The 19321-nt window shown below is 41.5% G+C and overlaps 1 protein-coding gene across 3 annotated transcripts in view; it reads left to right on the top strand.

The window, feature by feature from the left end:
- FBXO36 (F-box protein 36) overlaps window positions 1–19321 on the top strand; it is a 97770-nt gene that overhangs the window by 67505 nt on the left and 10944 nt on the right. For 2 of the 3 annotated variants that reach the window (XM_030917080.1, XM_010370762.2), the window contains one exon: window positions 13503–13675. In XM_030917080.1, coding sequence (XP_030772940.1) covers window positions 13503–13675 — 173 coding nt within the window. The remainder of the gene's footprint in view (window positions 1–13502; window positions 13676–19321) is intronic. The other variant, XM_030917081.1, reaches the window with a different exon arrangement.

The raw sequence follows: 19321 nt of genomic DNA, 5'->3' as shown, positions 1-19321 counted from the left end.
CCTGTCTCAAAAATAAATAAATAAAGTAATTAATTAATTAATTTCATTTAATAAAAATAAAAGGTTTTAGCATGAAAATAAGTCTATCTCTGACCCTGTGTTTCTAGTTCCAGTGACAGCCATCATTAGGAGTTTATGTTATATCCTTATAAACATGGTTTATGCATAAACACATAAAGGACTGGGCGCGGTAGCTCACATCTGTAATATGAGGACTTCGGGAAGCTGAGGCTGGAGGATCACTTGAGCCCAAGCAGTTCACAACCAACCTGGCCGATGTGATGAAATCCTGTCTGTATAAAAAATACAAAACTTAACCAGGTGTGGATTCACATTCACCTGTGGTCCCATCTACTGGGGAGGCTGAAGTGGGAGGGTCACTTGTATACAAGAGGTCATGGCTGCAGTGAGCTGTGATTGTGCCACTACACTCCAGTATGGGCGAGAGAGTGAGACCCTATCTTAAAATAAATAAATAAATAAATAAATAAATGTAAAAAGAAGAAACCTTTTTTTTTTTTTTTTTTTGGAGACAGAGTCTCCCTCTGTAGCCCAGGCTGCAGTGGTACAATCTCGGCTCACCACAGCTTCCACCTCCCGGGTTCAAGTGATTCTCCTGCCTCAGCCTCCCGACTAGCTGGGACTACAGGCACCCACCCACCATGCCCAGCTAATTTTTGTATTTTTAGTAGAGATGGGGTTTCACCATGTTGGTCAGGCTGATCTTGAACTCCTGACCTCAAGTTGTCTGCCCACCTCAGCCTCCCAGAGTGCTGGGATTATAGGTGTGAGTCACCGCACCCGGCCAAAAAGAAGAATCTTGTGCATTGTATCCTGTAGCTTGCTCTTCACAAGTTTTCAAATTCAGAAATATTTTAAACCTATGGAAAAGAACATTACAGAGACTGTGGCTGGGCACAGTGGCTCCCACCAGTAATCATGTAGTGATCATGGCTCACTACAGCCTCAACCTCCTGGGCTTAAGTGATCCTCCTGCCTCAGCTTCTGGATTAGCTGGGACTACAGGTGTGCACGACCACACCTGGATAATTTTGTAGAGACAGGGTCTCACTGTGGTGTCCAGGCTGGTCTTGGGACTTATCTCTAACTCCTGGCCTCAAGCAATTCTTCCCACTTTGACCTCTCAAATGCTGGGATTATAGACATGAGCCCCTGCACCTGGCCTAAATCATTGTTTAGAGCCATTTTTTCTCCTCTAAATTTTCTTTAACTGTGCTTTACCTACATTGGACAAGTTTTGATAACTTGTGTCTTTATTCTCATTCATTTTCATTCAGTTAAAACATTTTCTAATTTCCATTTTGATGTCTTCTTTGACCCTTAGATTACTTAGAAATATATTATTTAATTTACAGGTAGTTAGGGATTTCGTAGATACTTTTTTTGTTCTTAATTTTTAGCTAAATTACATGTGGTCAGGGAATCTACTCCAAACGGTTTTAATTTTTTCAATAATTTCAACTTTGTGTCATACTTTCTCAGGGGTATATTTATCTTTTTCTTATCATCCCAGTTTTAGTATAAATGCTGCTAAATGCTGCTGACAAAAGCACCATGTAATACCTTTTTTTTTTTTTTGAAACAGAGTTTTGCTCTTTTGCCCAAGCTGGAGTGCAGTAGCGCCATCTCCGCTCACTGCAACCTCCGCTTCCCGGGTTCACGCGATTCTCCTGCCTCAGCCTCCCGAGTAGCTGGGATTACAAGGCACCCGCCATCACGACTGGCTACATATAATATCTTTTAAAAACAAAAGAAGATTACAAATATATAATCAAATTGCCACTTCCCACCTATCTATTTCTCCTCCATTCCTATTAACTATTCTAAAGTTGGTTGAAAGATAAATCTTGGTGAGGATATGGAGAAAAGAGAACCCTTGCACACTGTTGGTGGGATGTAAATGAGTACAGCCGTTATGGAAAACAGCATGGAAGTTCCTCAAAAAATAAAAAATAGAACTACTATATGATCCAGCAGTCACACTATTAGCCAAAGGAAATCTGTATATACAAGAGATATCTGCACTTCCATATTCATTGCAGCATTATTCACAATAGCCCAGATATGGAATCAACCTGTATCCATCAACAGATGAATGGATAAAGAGAATGCAATATATATACACAATGGAGCACTATCCAGCCTGGTTTTTTAAAAAAGGAAATCCTATCATTTGTGACAACATGGATGAACCTGGGGGGCATTATGCTAAGGGAAATAAGCCAGGCACAGAAAGACTAACAATGCATGATCTCACTTACGTGTGCAGTCTCTGAAAAAGTCGAACTCATAGAAGTGGAGAGTAGGATAGGAGTTACGTGAGGCGAGGTGAGGGAGAGAAGGGAGAAATTTAGGAGAGTTGGTCAAAGAATACAAAATTTCAGTTAAATGGAAGGAATAAGTTCAAGAGATGTGTTGTTCAACATGGTGACTGTAGTTAATAACAACTTATTGTATTCTTAAAGACCACTGAGTAGATTTTCAGTGTTCTCACCTCAAAAGATGATAAATATGTGAGGTAATACGTATATGTTAATTAGTTCTATCAAGCCATTTCACAATGTATGCGTATTTCAGAACATCATATACATGATAAACGTGTACAGTTTTTGTCAATTAATCAATTGAAAATAAAGTTTGTATCATTTCTAAGCGTATTGTATTATAGTACAAACACATGAATAATATATACAATTTTTATTATTTTATTTTTACTATTTTTTTTTTTTTTTTTTTTTTTTTTGAGACTGAGTCCCGCTCTGTCACCCAGGCTGGAGTGCAGTGGCCGGATCTCAGCTCACTGCAAGCTCCGCCTCCCGGGTTCCCGCCATTCTCCTGCCTCAGCCTCCCGAGTAGCTGGGACCACAGGCGCCACCACCTCGCCCGGCTAGTTTTTTTTGTATTTTTTAGTAGAGACGGGGTTTCACCGTGTTAGCCAGGATGGTCTCGATCTCCTGACCTCATGATCCGCCCGTCTCGGCCTCCCAAAGTGCTGGGATTACAGGCTTGAGCCACCGCGCCCGGCCTATTTTTACTATTTTTGTTTAAAATTTTATAGAGATGGTCAAGATGGCTCACTCCTGTAATCCCAGCACTTTGGGAGGCCAAGGCAGAAGGATTGCTTGAGCCCAGGAGTTTGAGACCAGCCTAAGCAACATAGCAAGATCTTGTCTCTATAAAAATATATAAAAATTAGCTGGGCGCGGTGGGTGGTGTATGCCTTTAGTCTCAGCTACTCGGGAAACTGAGGTCAGAGGATTGCTTGAGCCTGGGAGGTCAAGGCTGCAGTGAGCCAAGATTCCACCACTGCCCTCCAGCCTAGGCCACAGAGTGAGACCGTCTCAAAAAATAAATTAATAAATAAATAAAATTCTATAGAAACAGTATCATACTGTCCTTTTCAATTTTGCTTTATCTTTTAATATTGTTTTTGAGATTTATCCATATAAGTAGATTTGGTTCTTTCATTTCAATGGCTTGTATTATAATTTCTAATGCCCCCCCCCCCCCCGCTTTTTTTTTTTGAGACATGGTGTTGCTCTGTCACACAGGCTGGAGTGCAGTGACTTGATCTCAGCTCACTGCAGCTTTGACCTCCCGGGTTCAAGTGATCTTCCCACCTAGGCCTCCTGAGCAGCTGGGACTACAGGTGCATGCTACCATGCCCAGCTATTTTTTGTAGAGACGGAGTTTTACCATGTTGCCCAGGCTGGTCTCGAACTCCTGGCCTCTAGTAATCTGCCTGCCTTGGTCTTCCAGAGCGCTGGGATTACAGGCATGAGCCACCACACCCGGCCATTTTTGTTATAAGCCATAGTTTATGCAACTAATTTCCCCTACTGAGGGTAGTTAGGTGGTTTCTACTTTTTTGCAGTAAATCTTCATATATTCTCTTCTTCATGTATCTGTGTGCGAGTTTCTCTAACTTTTTTATTTGTATTTGTTGATTTGCAGGATATATGTCTCTTCCTCTTTACTAAGTATTGACAGTCTGTTTTCCAAATGAGTTAAATCAGTTTACACTCCCATTAGCATTTTATGAGAGATGCTGTTTCTGTATATTCTCAGCAACATATGGTGTAGTCAGAGATACATATACTTCTATACCAAAGTAGGTATGCAAATTCCCTAATTATTAATGAGGTTGAATATCTTATATTTATTGACAATTTGGCTTTTCCCCTCTGAGAATTGCTAATTCATCTTCTTTGCCTATTTTTTTTTTGTGTGTGTATCTGGTTGTTTGTCTTTTTTGGGGTTGATTGTAGAGACTTATTTAGGTACATATTTTGAATACTAATTATTTAATTTGGTTATATGTGCTACAGATATTTCACCACGTTTTTGACTTAGCTTTTTACCTTGTCTATGTGGCCTTTATGTTACAGTTTACAATTTTAATGCCATCAAATTTTTCAGTTTTTTAGTTTATGGCTTGCACTTTTGTGTTTTGTTTAAGAAATCTTTTTCTACCCTGCTTTCATAAGACTATAGCTCTATTTTTAATTCTCAGGCTGGGCGTGGTAGTTCATGCCTGTAATCCCAGCACTTTGGGAGGCCAAGGAGGGTGGATCACCTGAGGTCGGGAGTTTGAGACCAGCCTGACCAACATGATGAAACCCCATCTCTACTAAAAATACAAAAAAATTAGCCAGGCATGGTGATGCATGCCTGTAATCCCAGCTACTTGGGAGGCTGAGGCAGGAGAATCACTTGAACCCAGGAGGCAGAGGTTACAGTGAGCCGAGATCACGCCATTGCACTCCAGCCTGGATGACAGAGTGAGCCTCTGTCTCAAAAAAAAAAAAAAAAATTCTCAAATATTTTATGATTTGTTTCCTACTTTAGGTCTTTGACTTAACTTCGTTTTTTGATATGATGGATTGAAACATAGGTTTTTTTTTTTTCCTCTCTATCTGGTCAATGTTTCTAGCATTATCTATGGGATGATTTAGTAATTCCATACTGTTTTGTAATCTTATCTTTTACATGTTCCAGGTTCCCATATGTACCTGTCATTTCCAGGGCTATTTTGTTTCACTGTTTGTCTTGCACCAACACCAACACTATACTGCTTTAATGGCAATCTTTATAGTAAATTTTCTTATCTATTTAGAGAAATTCATTTTCTTCCTCTTCTTACTCTGTTTTTCTCCTCTTATTCTTTACAAAGGCTGTTCTTGACTTTTTCCCTGCATATGAATTTTAAGATCAACTGGTAAAGTCATATAAAAATCCCTGTTGAGATTTTGATTGAAATTGAATTTCTAGATTTCTGAGGGGAGAATTGTCATCCTTCAGTATTGAGTCTTCTCAACATTAGCATATCTCTCCATTCATTTAGGTCTTCTTTTATTTTTCTCCATAAAGTGTTAATGTTTTCTTTATAAAGGTCTTATATATGTTTTATTCAAATTCTTCCTTGGCTGGACACCGTGGCACACGCCTGAAATCCTAGTACTTTGTAAAGTTGAGATGGGAAGATGGCTTGAGGCCAGGAGTTTGAGACCAACCTGGTCAACATAGTGAGATCCCATCTCTTTTAAAAAAGAAAAGAAAGGAGAGAAAAGAATCCTAAATTATTCCTAGTCACCTTATAATTTTTTTGTGCTAATAGTGTGTTTTTAAAAACTTACGTTCTATTTTAATTCTTGAGTATATATAACATATATGTGTTTCCAAAATCAAAATTGTAAAACATTGTACTCAGAGTCTTCCATCTCTATCTGCACTGCCCTTTCCTTCCCTTGCCCTGGATGTAAACACTCGTGCTTTTATTTACTGTTCCAGTGTGTCTTTCTGCAGATATAAACAAATTCATAAATATATTTATATTCCGCTACCCATTCTTATACAAATAGCATTCTGCTCCTGCTGTTCAACACTACTTTTTCACCAGTATATCCTGGAAATCACCTCATGTCTTTGGAGATATTCTTTGTTTTGTTTTTGTTTTTTGTTTGTTTGTTTGTTTTTGAGACCGAGTTTCACTCTAGTTGCCCAGGCTGGAGTGCAGTGGTGCAATCTAGCTCACTACAAGCTCCGCCTCATGGGTTCCAGCGATTCTCCTGCCTCAGCTTCCCGAGTAGCTGGGATTACAGGCATGCGCCACCACGCCCGGCTAATTTTGTATTCTTTAAGTAGAGATGGGGTTTCATCATGTTGCTCAGGCTGGTCTCGAACTCCTGACCTCAGCTGATCCACTGCCTCAGTATCCCAAAGTGCTGGGATTACAGATGTGAGCCACCGGGCCCGGCCTGCTTTTTTTCTTTTTTCTTTTTTTTTTTCTTTTTACTGCATAGAGTATTTATGCTTTAATAGAGTATATATGCTTTATACTAAAGCAAATACTATATACATATCATATCTATGCTTTATCTGCATATATTTCTTTATATGTAGGCACCAAAATTCTAGTGATAAAAATTGGGTTGTTTCCAATCTTGTCATATCACAAATAATGCCAAAATGAGTAACTGTGTGCACAGATCATTTCAGTGTGAGATTGCTGAGCCAAAAGATAAATGCTTATTAAGTTATAATTTTGAGCTAATGGTTGCTGGTATATAAAGAAATGATGCTGATCTAGGCCGGGCGCGGTGGCTCAAGCCTGTAATCCCAGCACTTTGGGAGGCCGAGGTGGGTGGATCACAATGTCAGGAGATCGAGACCCTCCTGGCTAACACGGTGAAACCCCGTCTCTACTAAAAATACAAAAAACTAGCCGGGCGAGGTGGCGGGCGCCTGTAGTCCCAGCTACTTGGGAGGCTGAGGCGGGAGAATGGCGGGAACCTGGGAGGCGGAGCTTGCAGTGAGCCGAGATCGCACCACTGCACTCCAGCCTGGGCGACACAGCGAAACTCCGTCTCAAAAAAAAAAAAAAAAAAAAAGAAATGATACTGATCTTTTTTCAGTAGGATTTCTTGACTTTTGTGTGTTGACGTTCAGATCATTTTGTGGTAATGACAGTTTTCTTTCTGATCATGATGTATTTTTATTTTTATTTATTTATTTTTTTGAGACAGAGTTTAGCTCTTGTTGCCTAGGCTGGAATGCAATGGCACGATCTTGGCTCACTGCAACCTCCACCTCCCAGGTTCAAGCAATTCTCCTACCTCAGCCTCCCAAGTAGCTAGGGATTACAGGGATTACAAGCCACCATGCCTGGCTCATTTTGTATTTTTAGTAGAGACAGGGTTTCTCCATGTTGGTCAGGCTGGTCTTGAACTCCCGACTTCAGGTGATTTGCCCGCTTCGGCCTCCCAAAGTGCTGGGATTATAGGCGTGAGCCACCGCACCCGGCCATGATGTATTTTGTTTGTTTGTTTGTTTATTTATTTGTTTGTTTGAGTTGGAGTCTCACTTTCTGGCCCAGGCTGGAGTGTAGTGGTGTGATCTCAACTCACTGCAACCTCCACCTCCCAGGTTCAAGCAATTATCTGTCTCAGACTCCAGAGTAGCTGGGATTATAGGCACACACCACCATGCCCGGCTATTTATTTATTTATTTATTTATTTGTATTTTTAGTAGAGACAGGGTTTCACCATCTTGGCCAGGCTGGTCTTGAACTCCTGACCTCGTGATCCACTCGCCTTGGCCTCCCAAAGTGCTGGGATTACAGGCATGAGCCACCGCACCCGGCTCATGATGTCTTTTTATATTTTCCTTGTTTTGTTCTGTCTATGACCTCTAAAACAACGCTGAATAGAGATGGTGATAGTGGGCATTCTGGTCTTGTTTCTGACATTAGAGGTTATATACCATCATGATTAGGAGGTGCATTGTAGAGCAAACTCCCTGGGTTCAATCCTAGTTCTGCCACTTTCTCATTGTGTGATCTTGAACAAGCCACTTATCTTTTCTGTTCCTCATTTCCTCATTTCTCTCTCTCTCTCTTAAGTTCTCTCCATATTCCAGTACTCCTTTTTTTCTCTATAAAAGGGGAATAATAGTTGTACCCATCCAATAGGGTCATTGTGAAGGTTAAATGACTGTGTATATTATATATATATGAGATATATCTTATATGTATTATATAACATATATGTATTACATATACTTTATATATATACATATTAGAGCAGTACCTGGCAGATACTGAAGATGATACCAACCCATATTTGTACCATTCATTATTATTGTTACTGTTACTGGGTTTTTGATTACTCCTATATATCAGGTTATCAGGTTAAGGACATTCCCTTTTATTACTAGCTTTCTAGGAGTTTTTATTTATAATAGATGTTAGAAATACTTACATGAAATCATTTTCTATATTTTTGAGATGGTTATTTTATCTCAAAAATATGTTAATGTGGCAAATTCTGTAAGATATTTACCCTAGTTATAACATCCTTAGATCATTCCAGGATTAATTCTACTGGTCAAAATTTGTTTACTTTTTTAATATGTTGATGAACTCAATTTCCTAATGTTTTGTTTAGAATTTTTACCACGTGTGTTCCTAAGCAAAGTTTAGCATACAGTTTTCCTTTTGCTTACCAGCATTGCTGGTTTGCACAACTTCCTAATTTGAGCTGGGGAGTTCTTCTATTTCTATTCTTTGGAACAAATTGTATACCATATGGATTGGTATACAATTATTTGAGAGTTTATAAAGCTAATCTGTAAAGCAGTATAGACCTGAAACTTTAGTTAAGATTTCCTTTTCTTAATTAATCAGTGAATTCGTTTTATTTACTGGCCACAGTCTCTTGGGTTTTCTTTCTTTTTTTTTCCCCTGCCCCCCACAAGATGGAAGTCTCACTCTGTCACCCAGGCTGGAGTGCAGTGGTGCGATCTTGGCTCACTGCAACCTCCGCCTCCCAGGTTCAAGCAATTCTTCCACCTCAGCCTCCTGAGAGCAGCTGGGACTACAGGCGAGCACCACAAAGCCTAGCTAATTTTTGTATTTTTAATAGAGATGGGATTTCACCATGTTGGCCAAGCTGGTCTAGAACTCATGACCTTAAGTAATCTGTCCACCTTGACCTCCCAAAGTGCTGAGATTACAGGGGTGAGCTACTGTGCCTGGCCTGATATCTCTTCTGACACCTTCATTATTCAGAAATGTGTTTAAAATTTCCAAATGTTTCCCAGGGTTATTATGAACTCAGTGTGTCTCCCCTCAAATTCATATGTTGAACCCCTAACTCCCAGTGTACTATATTTGGACATGGAGGCCTCTAAGGAAGTAATTAAGGTTAAATAAGGTCTTTAAGGTGGGGCCCTAATCTGATAGAGTTGGTGTTCTTGTTAGAAGTTGGACCAGAGGCTCACTCCCCGTCTACTTAAGCTCACAACGAAGAAGTCGTGTGAGCACACAGTGAAATGGCAACCCTGCACAAGCCAAGAGAAGAAGCCTTAGAATGAAAGCTACCTTGCTGGTTGAGGGTCCAAAGTCTTCTCCTTTTGTACTGCATGTGACCCGTTCAGTTCAGGCTGGATGGCAGTGTTCTTACCAATATAATTCTCTTAAAAACATCATGCATTTCTTATTGGGGTCTATTGCATTAGGGAAAACCACGCTTATATATCTCTTTGAGATAAGCGCTTCTCTGCCTTGGGTTTCTGCTCTTGCCTCTTGAGTGACAACACCTTAAGCTTCATGAAAACCCTAAGGTTTGACTGGATGGTTTTTGATAGAGCATCTTATAGCCACCTTTCCCCACCTCCAATTTCTCCTTTATACCATGTTTTTCTTACATTGTCCTAGATTTGATCTTTGCCTGAGACATTTCTTAATTTTAGCATTATTTGACAACTGAAGAGGCAGAGAATGTTCAAAAGCAGTAAATCCTGTGTCATTTTTAAGATACCTTCCTTTAGCTTATCTCTTTTCTCTCATCTTTTACTTTAAGCATCAAGAAGAAATCAGGCAGTATGTTCCTGCTTGGACATTTTCTTAGCTAAACGGCACAACTCATAAGGTGCATTTTTTTTTCTCACTTAAATCTTTTTTTTTTTTTTTTGAGACGGAGTCTTACTCTGCTGCCCAGGCTGGAGTGCAGTGGTACAACCTTGGCTCACTGCACCCTCTACCTCCCGGGTTCAAGCAATTATCATGCCTCAGCCTTGTGAGTAACTGGGATTACAGGTGCCCACCTCCATGCCCAGCTGATTTTTGTATTTTCAGTAGAGATGGGGTTTTACCATGTTGGCGAGGCTGGTCTCAAACTCCTGACCCCAAGTGATCTGCCTGCCTTGGCCTCCTAAAGTACTGGGATTACAGACATGAACGACCGCACCTGGCCCTCAATCTTTTAAGTCTTCATCTTTAAAACCTCAGAATTCATTAGGCTTCTACTAATGGTTTCTTCTTGGCTCTTCAGGCTTTCACCAACTCTCTCCTCACATTCATTCACATTTTTATGGACTTTTCAATATCAAAGCCACTCCCACATTTTAGGTTCCATTGTGGCAGCACATCACTTGGAGGTACCTGAGTCTTTATCATCTATTGCTGTATAACAGATTATCCCAAAACGTAATGACTTAAAACTGTGATAAATGTTTATTATCTCAAACAGTTACTGTGGACCAGAAATTTGGGAGCAGCTTAACTGAGTGGTTCTGATTGGGAGACTTGCATGGGGTTAGATGGCACCTCAGTCATCTGAAGGCTTGACTGGAGCTGGAGGATTGCATTCAAGGATGGCTTATACACCTGGCTGACAAATCACTGGTGGTTGTTGGCAGGAGGTTTCAATTTCTTGTCTCATGGACCTCTCCGTAGTGCTGCTAAGTGAGGACTAAACTCTGATTTTTTATCTTGCACAAATTCCTATCTAAGAGGTCTGGGGAGTCATGCCCTACAAACCATAAAGTCTCATCAGATTGGTTTTATTTAACCCTATATATCATAATTTACTTTCCAACCTGACTCTGACATAGCATTATGAGACAAAGAAGAAAATCAACATATTTTACCTCAAAACATGTTGATTTGCCATATTTCGAAATAGCCCTGCAAAGCTGTTCTTTGTGGAGGAAAATTTGTATCTGTCAAGAATCTCTATTAACATAGCTGGATCTTTTTCTTCCAGACCCTCCCAGTCCTAAAGAGATTAACTAAGATCTGAATAGGAAACACTGGTTATTGTTGTCTCTAAGGGCAGCCACTGTAAGACTTCAAAATAACTTTTCAGGACATGGCCGTTGGCTTCCCCCAGAGTGAGTGATCCAAGAGCAAAGCAGAAGCCTTAACTCCCCTTTGGATATCATTTCTGCAATATCCTCTTTGTTAACAGGGCAGCCCTATTCAGGCTGGGATGGAAATACACAGGGGCATAAGTTTAGGAAAAGAGAGTCACTGGAACTGTCTTGGAGACTGTCTGCCACATAATCCAACATGCAGATACTGATTTTATGTTTCAAAATGGAGTTTGTTTTAATCTACATTTTTTTAGTTTCAAACGAAGTATATGTCAGTTACATTTAAAAAATACCAAAAAAGCAAGAGTACTTTTTTCAAAATACTCTAATCACCTTACGCTTTCAAACCATCACATTTCATACCTAGCTGTACATGTCCTAAAACTTTTACATTTTAAATACTTTGTTGGTGGAAACTTTCTAAAGTATATTTGAGCATGCTTTGAACATGTTTTCTTGTCATTTTAAAGTATTCAAAAATCATCTTCAATTATGTCAAGGGCTTTAAATAAGCACTGCTTTTTCTTCTGCTGCTGCTGGTGGGCAGAGGTTCTTCACAATACCTACTCTTCGATGCTGAGTTTTTGAAAGGGCTATTCCTCACCCCCCAAAGAAGGCCTTTGTGCTTTAGAGGGGCTTTGAATGGGAAGCACTTGGAATTCAGAAGCAACTTAAATCCGTAATGCCTCTATTTTCAATTTCTACATTAATGCCTTAATGTAGGTTAACCAGCTTGGGAGATAAATCTTATATAGCTACTCTTCTAAGCTGGCTTTTACATAAACACAGCCCACACCTTACATCCCTTCTGAAACCAGAGAGCCCAACTTCTAGGATCACAGTTCCACCTGCTTCTGCAGGGAGCCTGGTGCCCTTGACAGCTCTGTCCTACTTGCTCCAGAAGGACTAGTTCAGGTTGAATAGGGAAGGTGGTCACCAAATATTGGGAAAAAATGTTGGCTTTTTAGATAATAAGATTATGTTTTGAATCATCTTGGAAAATGTTGTATGTTCTTTTATAAATGGACATTGCCCCAGTACATTACAGCTAAATACCGAGCTAGTCAGGCTTCCTCAGTTGCAAGCAACAGATTCCCATTCTGATTAACTTAAGCCAAAAAGAGATTTAATGGAAAATTAGTATGTGTGTGACTGTGGGGTAGGGTTGGGGGGTCTAGAATTGAAGGAACAGCTGAAGGGGTTGGGACCAAGGCATCTTCCGGGATCCAGGGAGTGCAACTGACAAAGGTCACACTGAAGCCTTGACACTGGCTTTCCAGAAATGGCTCTTAGAAGAGAAATAGTGCACTCTCTTAGACTCAATGTCTAAAAACAAATTTAAAAAAATAGCCAGGCATGGGGGCACACACCAGTAGTCCCAGCTACTCGGGAGGCTGAAATGGGAGGATTGCTTGAGCCTGGGAGATCAAGGCTGCAGTGAGCGGTGATTGCACCACTGCACTCCGGCCTGGGCGACCCCATCTAAAAATAAATATATAAATAAATAAAAATTAAATGAAATAAGAGATCAAAAGTCAACTAAAATTAGGAGAGTGGCTGGGCGCGGTGGCTCAAGCCTGTAATCCCAGCACTTTGGGAGGCTGAGACGGGCGGATCACGAGGTCAGGAGATCGAGACCATCCTGGCTAACATGGTGAAACCCCGTCTCTACTAAAAACTACAAAAAACTAGCCGGGCGAGGTGGCGGGCGCCTGTAGTCCCAGCTACCCGGGAGGCTGAGACAGGAGAATGGCGTGAACCCGGGAGGCGGAGCTTGCAGTGAGCTGAGATCCGGCCACAGCACTCCAGCCTGGGTGACAGAGCGAGACTCCGTCTCAAAAAAATATATAAATAAATAAATAAATAAATAAATAAATAAAATTAGGAGACAATGTGTTTTAGACCAATGGAGAGTAGCAGGGCTAGCAGAAAAGCCACGTGGACCAGCGTCTTTTTCCTCCACATAGCTGCCCGCTTGGAGGGGCCGTGAGTACAATGGTAATGCCGAGACCAATCAGGTTAGTGGTATAGACTGGAGTCTGGTGCTGATGAGATCAAGGGGATGCAGAAATCACTGTGTTAAGCAGTGAGTGTCCCTAAAAGTTTCTGATCTCAGGGCAGGAACAGCAATTGGAAACAGATGCCTCAAAAATGCATTCGGTTAGTCCCAAAGGCAGCTCGGTGAAAGTAGGAAAGACCCAGCGTCACCTAACATCACTCCCAGGGGAAAAATGCCCTGAAGCTTGTATTCCACTGATGGTTGTTACAGCTCTTATGTGACTGTACATGATAACCATTTTAGTTTGTTGGCTTCTTTGAATTACAGGTCAAACTGCCTTAATATTTGGTACAAGAATATTAAACTATGTCATCAATTTGTGCGAAGGTAAATTTGACTTCCTTGAACGGCTCTCAGACAATTTGCTCCTGAATATCATTTCTTATCTGGATCTTGAAGATATTGCCAGGCTTTCCCAAACATCACACAGATTTGCGAAGGTAACGGTCCATTATTTTATGTCTATATAGAATTTTCCATGTGCTTTCTAAAAAGATTTTTTAACATAGCAATCATTTGTTGAGTACTAACTTTGTGATGGACACTGTCTTAGGTGCACAAGCAGCAGAGATGAAAAGACATTTCTCTCCTCAAAGAACTTACAGTCTTATAGTAGAGATTCAGGTACATGCAAATAATTACAATCCAGCGTGATCAGTTCAACAAGGGATGTGTATGCAAGGTACAAAGATAGTGCAAAGTGATTTTCTCTGCCTGGCTTCACAGAAGCAGGTTACTTTATCTGGCTTTTGAGGGTGAAATTGGTGAAGACACGTGATCTGGGTTAGGGGGCATTCCAAGGCAGGGAAAAACCAAGCAGAAGCATGGTGGCATAAGAGAATAGGGCACTTTGGGAGGCCAAGGTGGGTGGATCACCTGAGGTCAGGAGTTTGAGACCAGCGTGGCCAACATGGGGAAACGCCGTCTCTACTAAAAATACAAAAATTAGCCGGGCATGGTGGTAGGCGCCTGTAATCCCAGCTACTCAGGAGTTAGAGGCAGAGAATCACTTGAACCCAGGATGCAGAGGTGGCAGTGAGCCGAGATCTCACCACTACACTCCAGCCTGGGTGACAGAGCAAGACTTTGACTCAAAAAGAAAAAAGAAAAAAAAGGAGAGAGAATAGGGTAAGGAGGACTACCTGACATCCGTTTCCATTTCCTCTAGTAATAGCCTTTGCTGCATTGCCTGTCTCCTAGTATGTGTTTTGGTGGGCTGTCCATTGCAGTGCCCCGTTTTCTTCCTTGCTGCATTGCCTGTCTCCTAGTATGTGTTTTGGTGGGCTGTCCATTGCAGTGCCCCGTTTTCTTCCTTGCCCGAAGCTGACAAGATGCACTGTCTCACTGCTTCACATCCTCAGCAGAATAACCCAAGAGCAGGAAGCACAGTTAGTGCTGATTTCAGCCAGCCAGTGTCAAGGCTTCAGTGTGATCTTTGTCAGTTGCACTCCCTGGATCCCGGAAGATGCCTTGGTCCCTACCCCTTCAGCTGTTCCTTCAATTCTAGACCCCCCAACCCTACCCCACAGTCACACACATACTAATTTTCCATAAAATCTCTTTTTGGCTTAAGTTAATCAGAATGGGAATCTGTTGCTTGCAACTGAGGAAGCCTGACTAGCTCGGTATTTAGCTGTAATGCATTGGGGCAATGTCCATTTATAAAAGAACATACAACATTTTCCAAGATGATTCAAAACATAATCTTATTATCTAAAAAGCCAACATTTTTTTCCCAATAATGCAATAAAATGTCTTGATTTAAAAAATCAATTTTAGTTTAGGCACAGTGGCTCATGCCTGTAATTCCAGCACTTTGGGAGGCTGAGGAAGGAGGATTGGTTGAGCCTAGGAATTTGAGATCAACTTGGGCAAAGTAGGGAGATTCCATCTCTACAATACATTTTTTTAAAATTAGCTGAGTATTATGGCCGGGCACGGTGACTCATGCCTGTAATCCCAGCACTTTGGGAGGCCGAGGCGGGCGGATCACCTGAGGTCGGGAGTTTGAGAACAGCCTGACCAGCATGGAGAAACCCCGTCTCTACTAAAAATACAAAATTAGCCAGGTGTGGTGGCACATGCCTGCAATCCCAGTTACTAGGGAGGCTGAGGCAGGAGAATCGCTTGAACCTGGGAGGTGGAGGTTGCAGTGAGCCAAGATCGCGCCATTGCACTCCAGCCTAGGCAACAAGAGCGAAACTCTGTCTCAAAAAAAAAAAAAAATTAGCTGAGTGTCATGGCACGCCCCGTGGTCCCAGTTACTCTGGAGGCTGAATAGGAGGATCACTTGAGCCCAGGAAGTTGAGGTTACAGTGAGTTGTGTTCACACCACTGCATCCCAGCCTGGGCAACAGAGCAAAACAACCATGTCTCAAAAAAAATAATTTTAAGTTTTTTATATATATATATATATATATATTTTTTTTTTTTTTTTAGACAAAGTCTTGCTCTATTGCCCAGGCCAAAGTGCGATGGCATGATCTCAACTCACTGCAACCTCCCCCTCTTGGGTTCAAGTGATTCTTGTGCCTCAGCTTCCCAAGTAACTGGGATTACAGGTGCCCACCATCATGCCCAGCTAATTTTTATATTTTTAGTAGAGACGGGGTTTCCCCATGTTGGCCAGGCTGATCTCAAACTCCTGACCTCAGGTGATCCACCCACCTCGGCCTCCCAAAGTGCTGGGATTACAGGTGTGAGCCACTGTGCCTGGCCTTACGTGATATAATCTGTATTATAGTACTTAATATATTCCTTTTGAGTGTGTGTGTGTGTATATACATATATGTATGTATACATGTATACATTTTGAGACTATCTCAAAAAAATTATATTACTTAAAATTATGTTTTTTGAGGCAGGATTTTGCTCTGTTGCCCAGGCTGGGGTGCAGTGGTGTGAACACAACTCACTGTAACCTCAACCTCCTGGGCTCAAGTGATCTTCCTATTCAGCCTCCAGAGTAAGTGGGACTATAGGAGTTCAAGAGCAACCTGGGCAACACAATGAAATTCCACCTCTCTTTTAAACATTAAACGTGTGTGTGTATATATGTGTGTGTATATATATACACATACAAACCTTCACATGTATGCCCGAACCCAAAATAAAAGTTAAAAATATATAGATGTGTATATATATGTGTGTATATATGTATGTATCTATATGTGTATATATCCACATATGTGTGTGTATATATTTTTTTTAACTTTTATTATGGGTTCGGGCATATGTGTGAAGGTTTGTTACATAGGTAAACTCATGTCACAGGGGTTTTTTGTATAGATTATTTAATCACCCAGATTAATTTTTTTTTTTTTTTTTTTTTTTTTTGAGACGGAGTCTCGCTCTGTCGCCCAGGCTGGAGTGCAGTGGCCGGATCTCAGCTCACTGCAAGCTCCACCTCCCGGGTTTATGCCATTCTCCTGCCTCAATCTCCTGAGTAGCTGGGACTACAGGTGCCCGCCACCTCGCCCGGACTAGTTTTTTGTATTTTTTTTTTTTAGTAGAGACGGGGTTTCACCATGTTAGCCAGGATGGTCTCGATCTCCTGACCTCGTGATCCGCCCATCTCGGCCTCCCAAAGTGCTGGGATTACAGGCTTGAGCCACCGTGCCCAGCCACCACCCAGGTTAATTATTAAACCCAGTTCCCTATAGTTATCTTTTCTGCTCCTTGCCTTCCTCCCACTCTGCACCCTCAAGTAGGCACCCGTATCTATTGTTTCCTTCTTTGTATTCATAAGTTCTCATTATTTAGCCCCCCAAAATATATTTTTTACTTGATTTTCCTCCCTAAAAATGGAAAGCTGAAAACAAGTACTATTGTATATATTTTTGTCATTAAATAAGTATCCTAAAGTTGAAATGTTGTGCTTGGTGCTGATAAGAAGCTGATTATTAGGGCTGGGCACAGTGGCTCACGCCTATAATCCCAGCACTTTGGGAGGCCGAGGTGGGTGGATCACCTGAGGTCAGGAGTTCAAGACCAGCCTTGCCACCATGGGGAAATCACATCTCAACTAAAAATACGAAAATTAGCTGGGTATGGTGGCGCAGGCCTGTAATCCCAGGTACTTGGGAGGCTGAGGCAGGAGAGCTGCTTGAACCCAGGATGCAGAGGTTGCAGTGAGCCAAGATCACACCACTGTACTGCAGCCTGGGCACAGAGTGAGACTGTCAAAAAAAAAAAGAAGAAGAAGCTGATTATTCATACTTTAAATGAAAAGAGAATTCTACGTAAATAAAATATACTAGTGGGGATCTAGTAACAGTTTCTTCCCTGTTGCCAGGGCCTGGATTTGATTTTCTATCAAATCCTTCTATTTACTTTCAGTAAATTTCTGCTCCTGCAAGTAGGGAGGGTTTGATAGGAAACAGCAGCAAGTGAGTGACTTCTGGTATTTATTCCTCACGCTGAGTGGCTGCCTTCTCTCCAAGTTTTACTCACTTCCACTATTACTTTCACTCTCAGTGTCCTGCTGTTATTTCAGTGCAGTCTTTAAAATATTCTCCTTAATTTAGCCAGTGCTCTGAAGTAGGGCTTCTCTAGGTTGCTGATTTCAGCCCTGAGCATCTTTACAGAGCAGAATTATTAGAAGATGGAGCATGACTCAGGGCTGCTGCTTTTATTCTCCCCACATAACATTAATCACTTTTGTTTTGTTTTGTTTGAGTCCCAGTCTCTCTCTGTTACCCAGGCTGGAGTTCAGTGGTGAGATCTCGGCTCACTGCAACCTCCACCTCCTGGGTTCAAGGGATTCTACTGCCTCAGCCTCCTGAGTAGCTGGGTGGGACTACAGGTGCTTGCCACCATGCCTGGCTAATTTTTGCATTTTTAGTAGAGACTGGGTTTCACCATACTGGCCAGGCTGGTCTTGAACTCCCAGCCTCAAGTAATCGGCCTGCCTCAGCCTCCCAAAGTGCTGGGATTACAGGCGTGAGCCACTGCACCTGACCAACCACTTTTTTTTTTTTCTTATTTGCACACAGGGAAAGAAGGAAAACCACTTATTTCTGTTGTCAATCTAAGTTTTATCTGTGTTCCATTTACCTATTACACACTGCATTTATAAGTTATTTTCTTTTTCTTTTTCTTTTTGAAACAGAGTCTCACTCTATTGCCCAGGCTGGAGTGCAATGGCACAGTGTCGGGTCACTGCAACCTCTGCGTCCTGGGTTCAAGCAACTCTCCTGTCTCAGCCTCCTGAGTAGCTGGGATTACAATCGCCCACCACCGCGCCCTGGCTACTTTTTGTATTTTTAGTAGACAAAAGTACTGAATTTTTGCTGTGTTGGCCAGGCTGGTTTTGGACTCCTGACCTCAAGTGATTCACCTGCCTTGACCTCGCAAAGTGCTGGGATTAAAGGCATGAGCCACCGTGCCCGGCCTTATAAGTCATTTTCATTTAACTACTTTACTAATGAAAAAAAGGCTTCCTTTTCCAATTCTGAGGGAGAAGTTTATTACCAAATTATTTGTGTCCAGGCCACCTCCTTCCTCTTACCTCAGGGAGGGAGGTGCTCCTCTCCTGTTTCAAGTTCAGTGCTACTTGACACCTGGTTCTAGGGCCTACTTCTGGAAATTTCACTTATTTCCTTTCTCTTCTGTTTGTTATTGTTGTTACTATTTTTTTTTAAGAGACAAAATCTCACTCCATCACCCAGGCTGGAGTGCAGTGGCCTGATCTTTGTTAACTGCAATCTCCGCCTCCCGGGTTCAAGCGATTCTCATGCCTCAGCCTCCTGAGTAGCTGGAATTACAAGTGCAAGCCACCACACCTGGTTTATTTTATTTTATTTTGTTTTGTTTTGTTTGTTTTTTGTTAATTTTTTGTATTTTTGATAGAGATGGGGTTTCACCACATTGGCCAGGCTGGTCTCGAACTCCTGACCTCAAGTGATCAGCCTGCCTCAGCTTCCCAAAGTGCTGGGATTACAGGCGTGAGCCACTACTTGGCCTGTTGTTGTTTTTATTTTAACTTTCAATTACCCAGTTTCCCCCATGTTGCCATCTTACATAACCATGGTAAATTTATAAAAACTAGGCAATTAATATTGGCTACAATACTATTAACTAAAATA

Source organism: Rhinopithecus roxellana, chromosome 14 (genome assembly GCF_007565055.1).
Source record: "Rhinopithecus roxellana isolate Shanxi Qingling chromosome 14, ASM756505v1, whole genome shotgun sequence".
NCBI lineage: Eukaryota > Metazoa > Chordata > Mammalia > Primates > Cercopithecidae > Rhinopithecus > Rhinopithecus roxellana.
The sequence above is the reverse complement of the archived record's forward strand: the minus strand, read 5'-3'. Positions and strand labels throughout refer to the sequence as shown.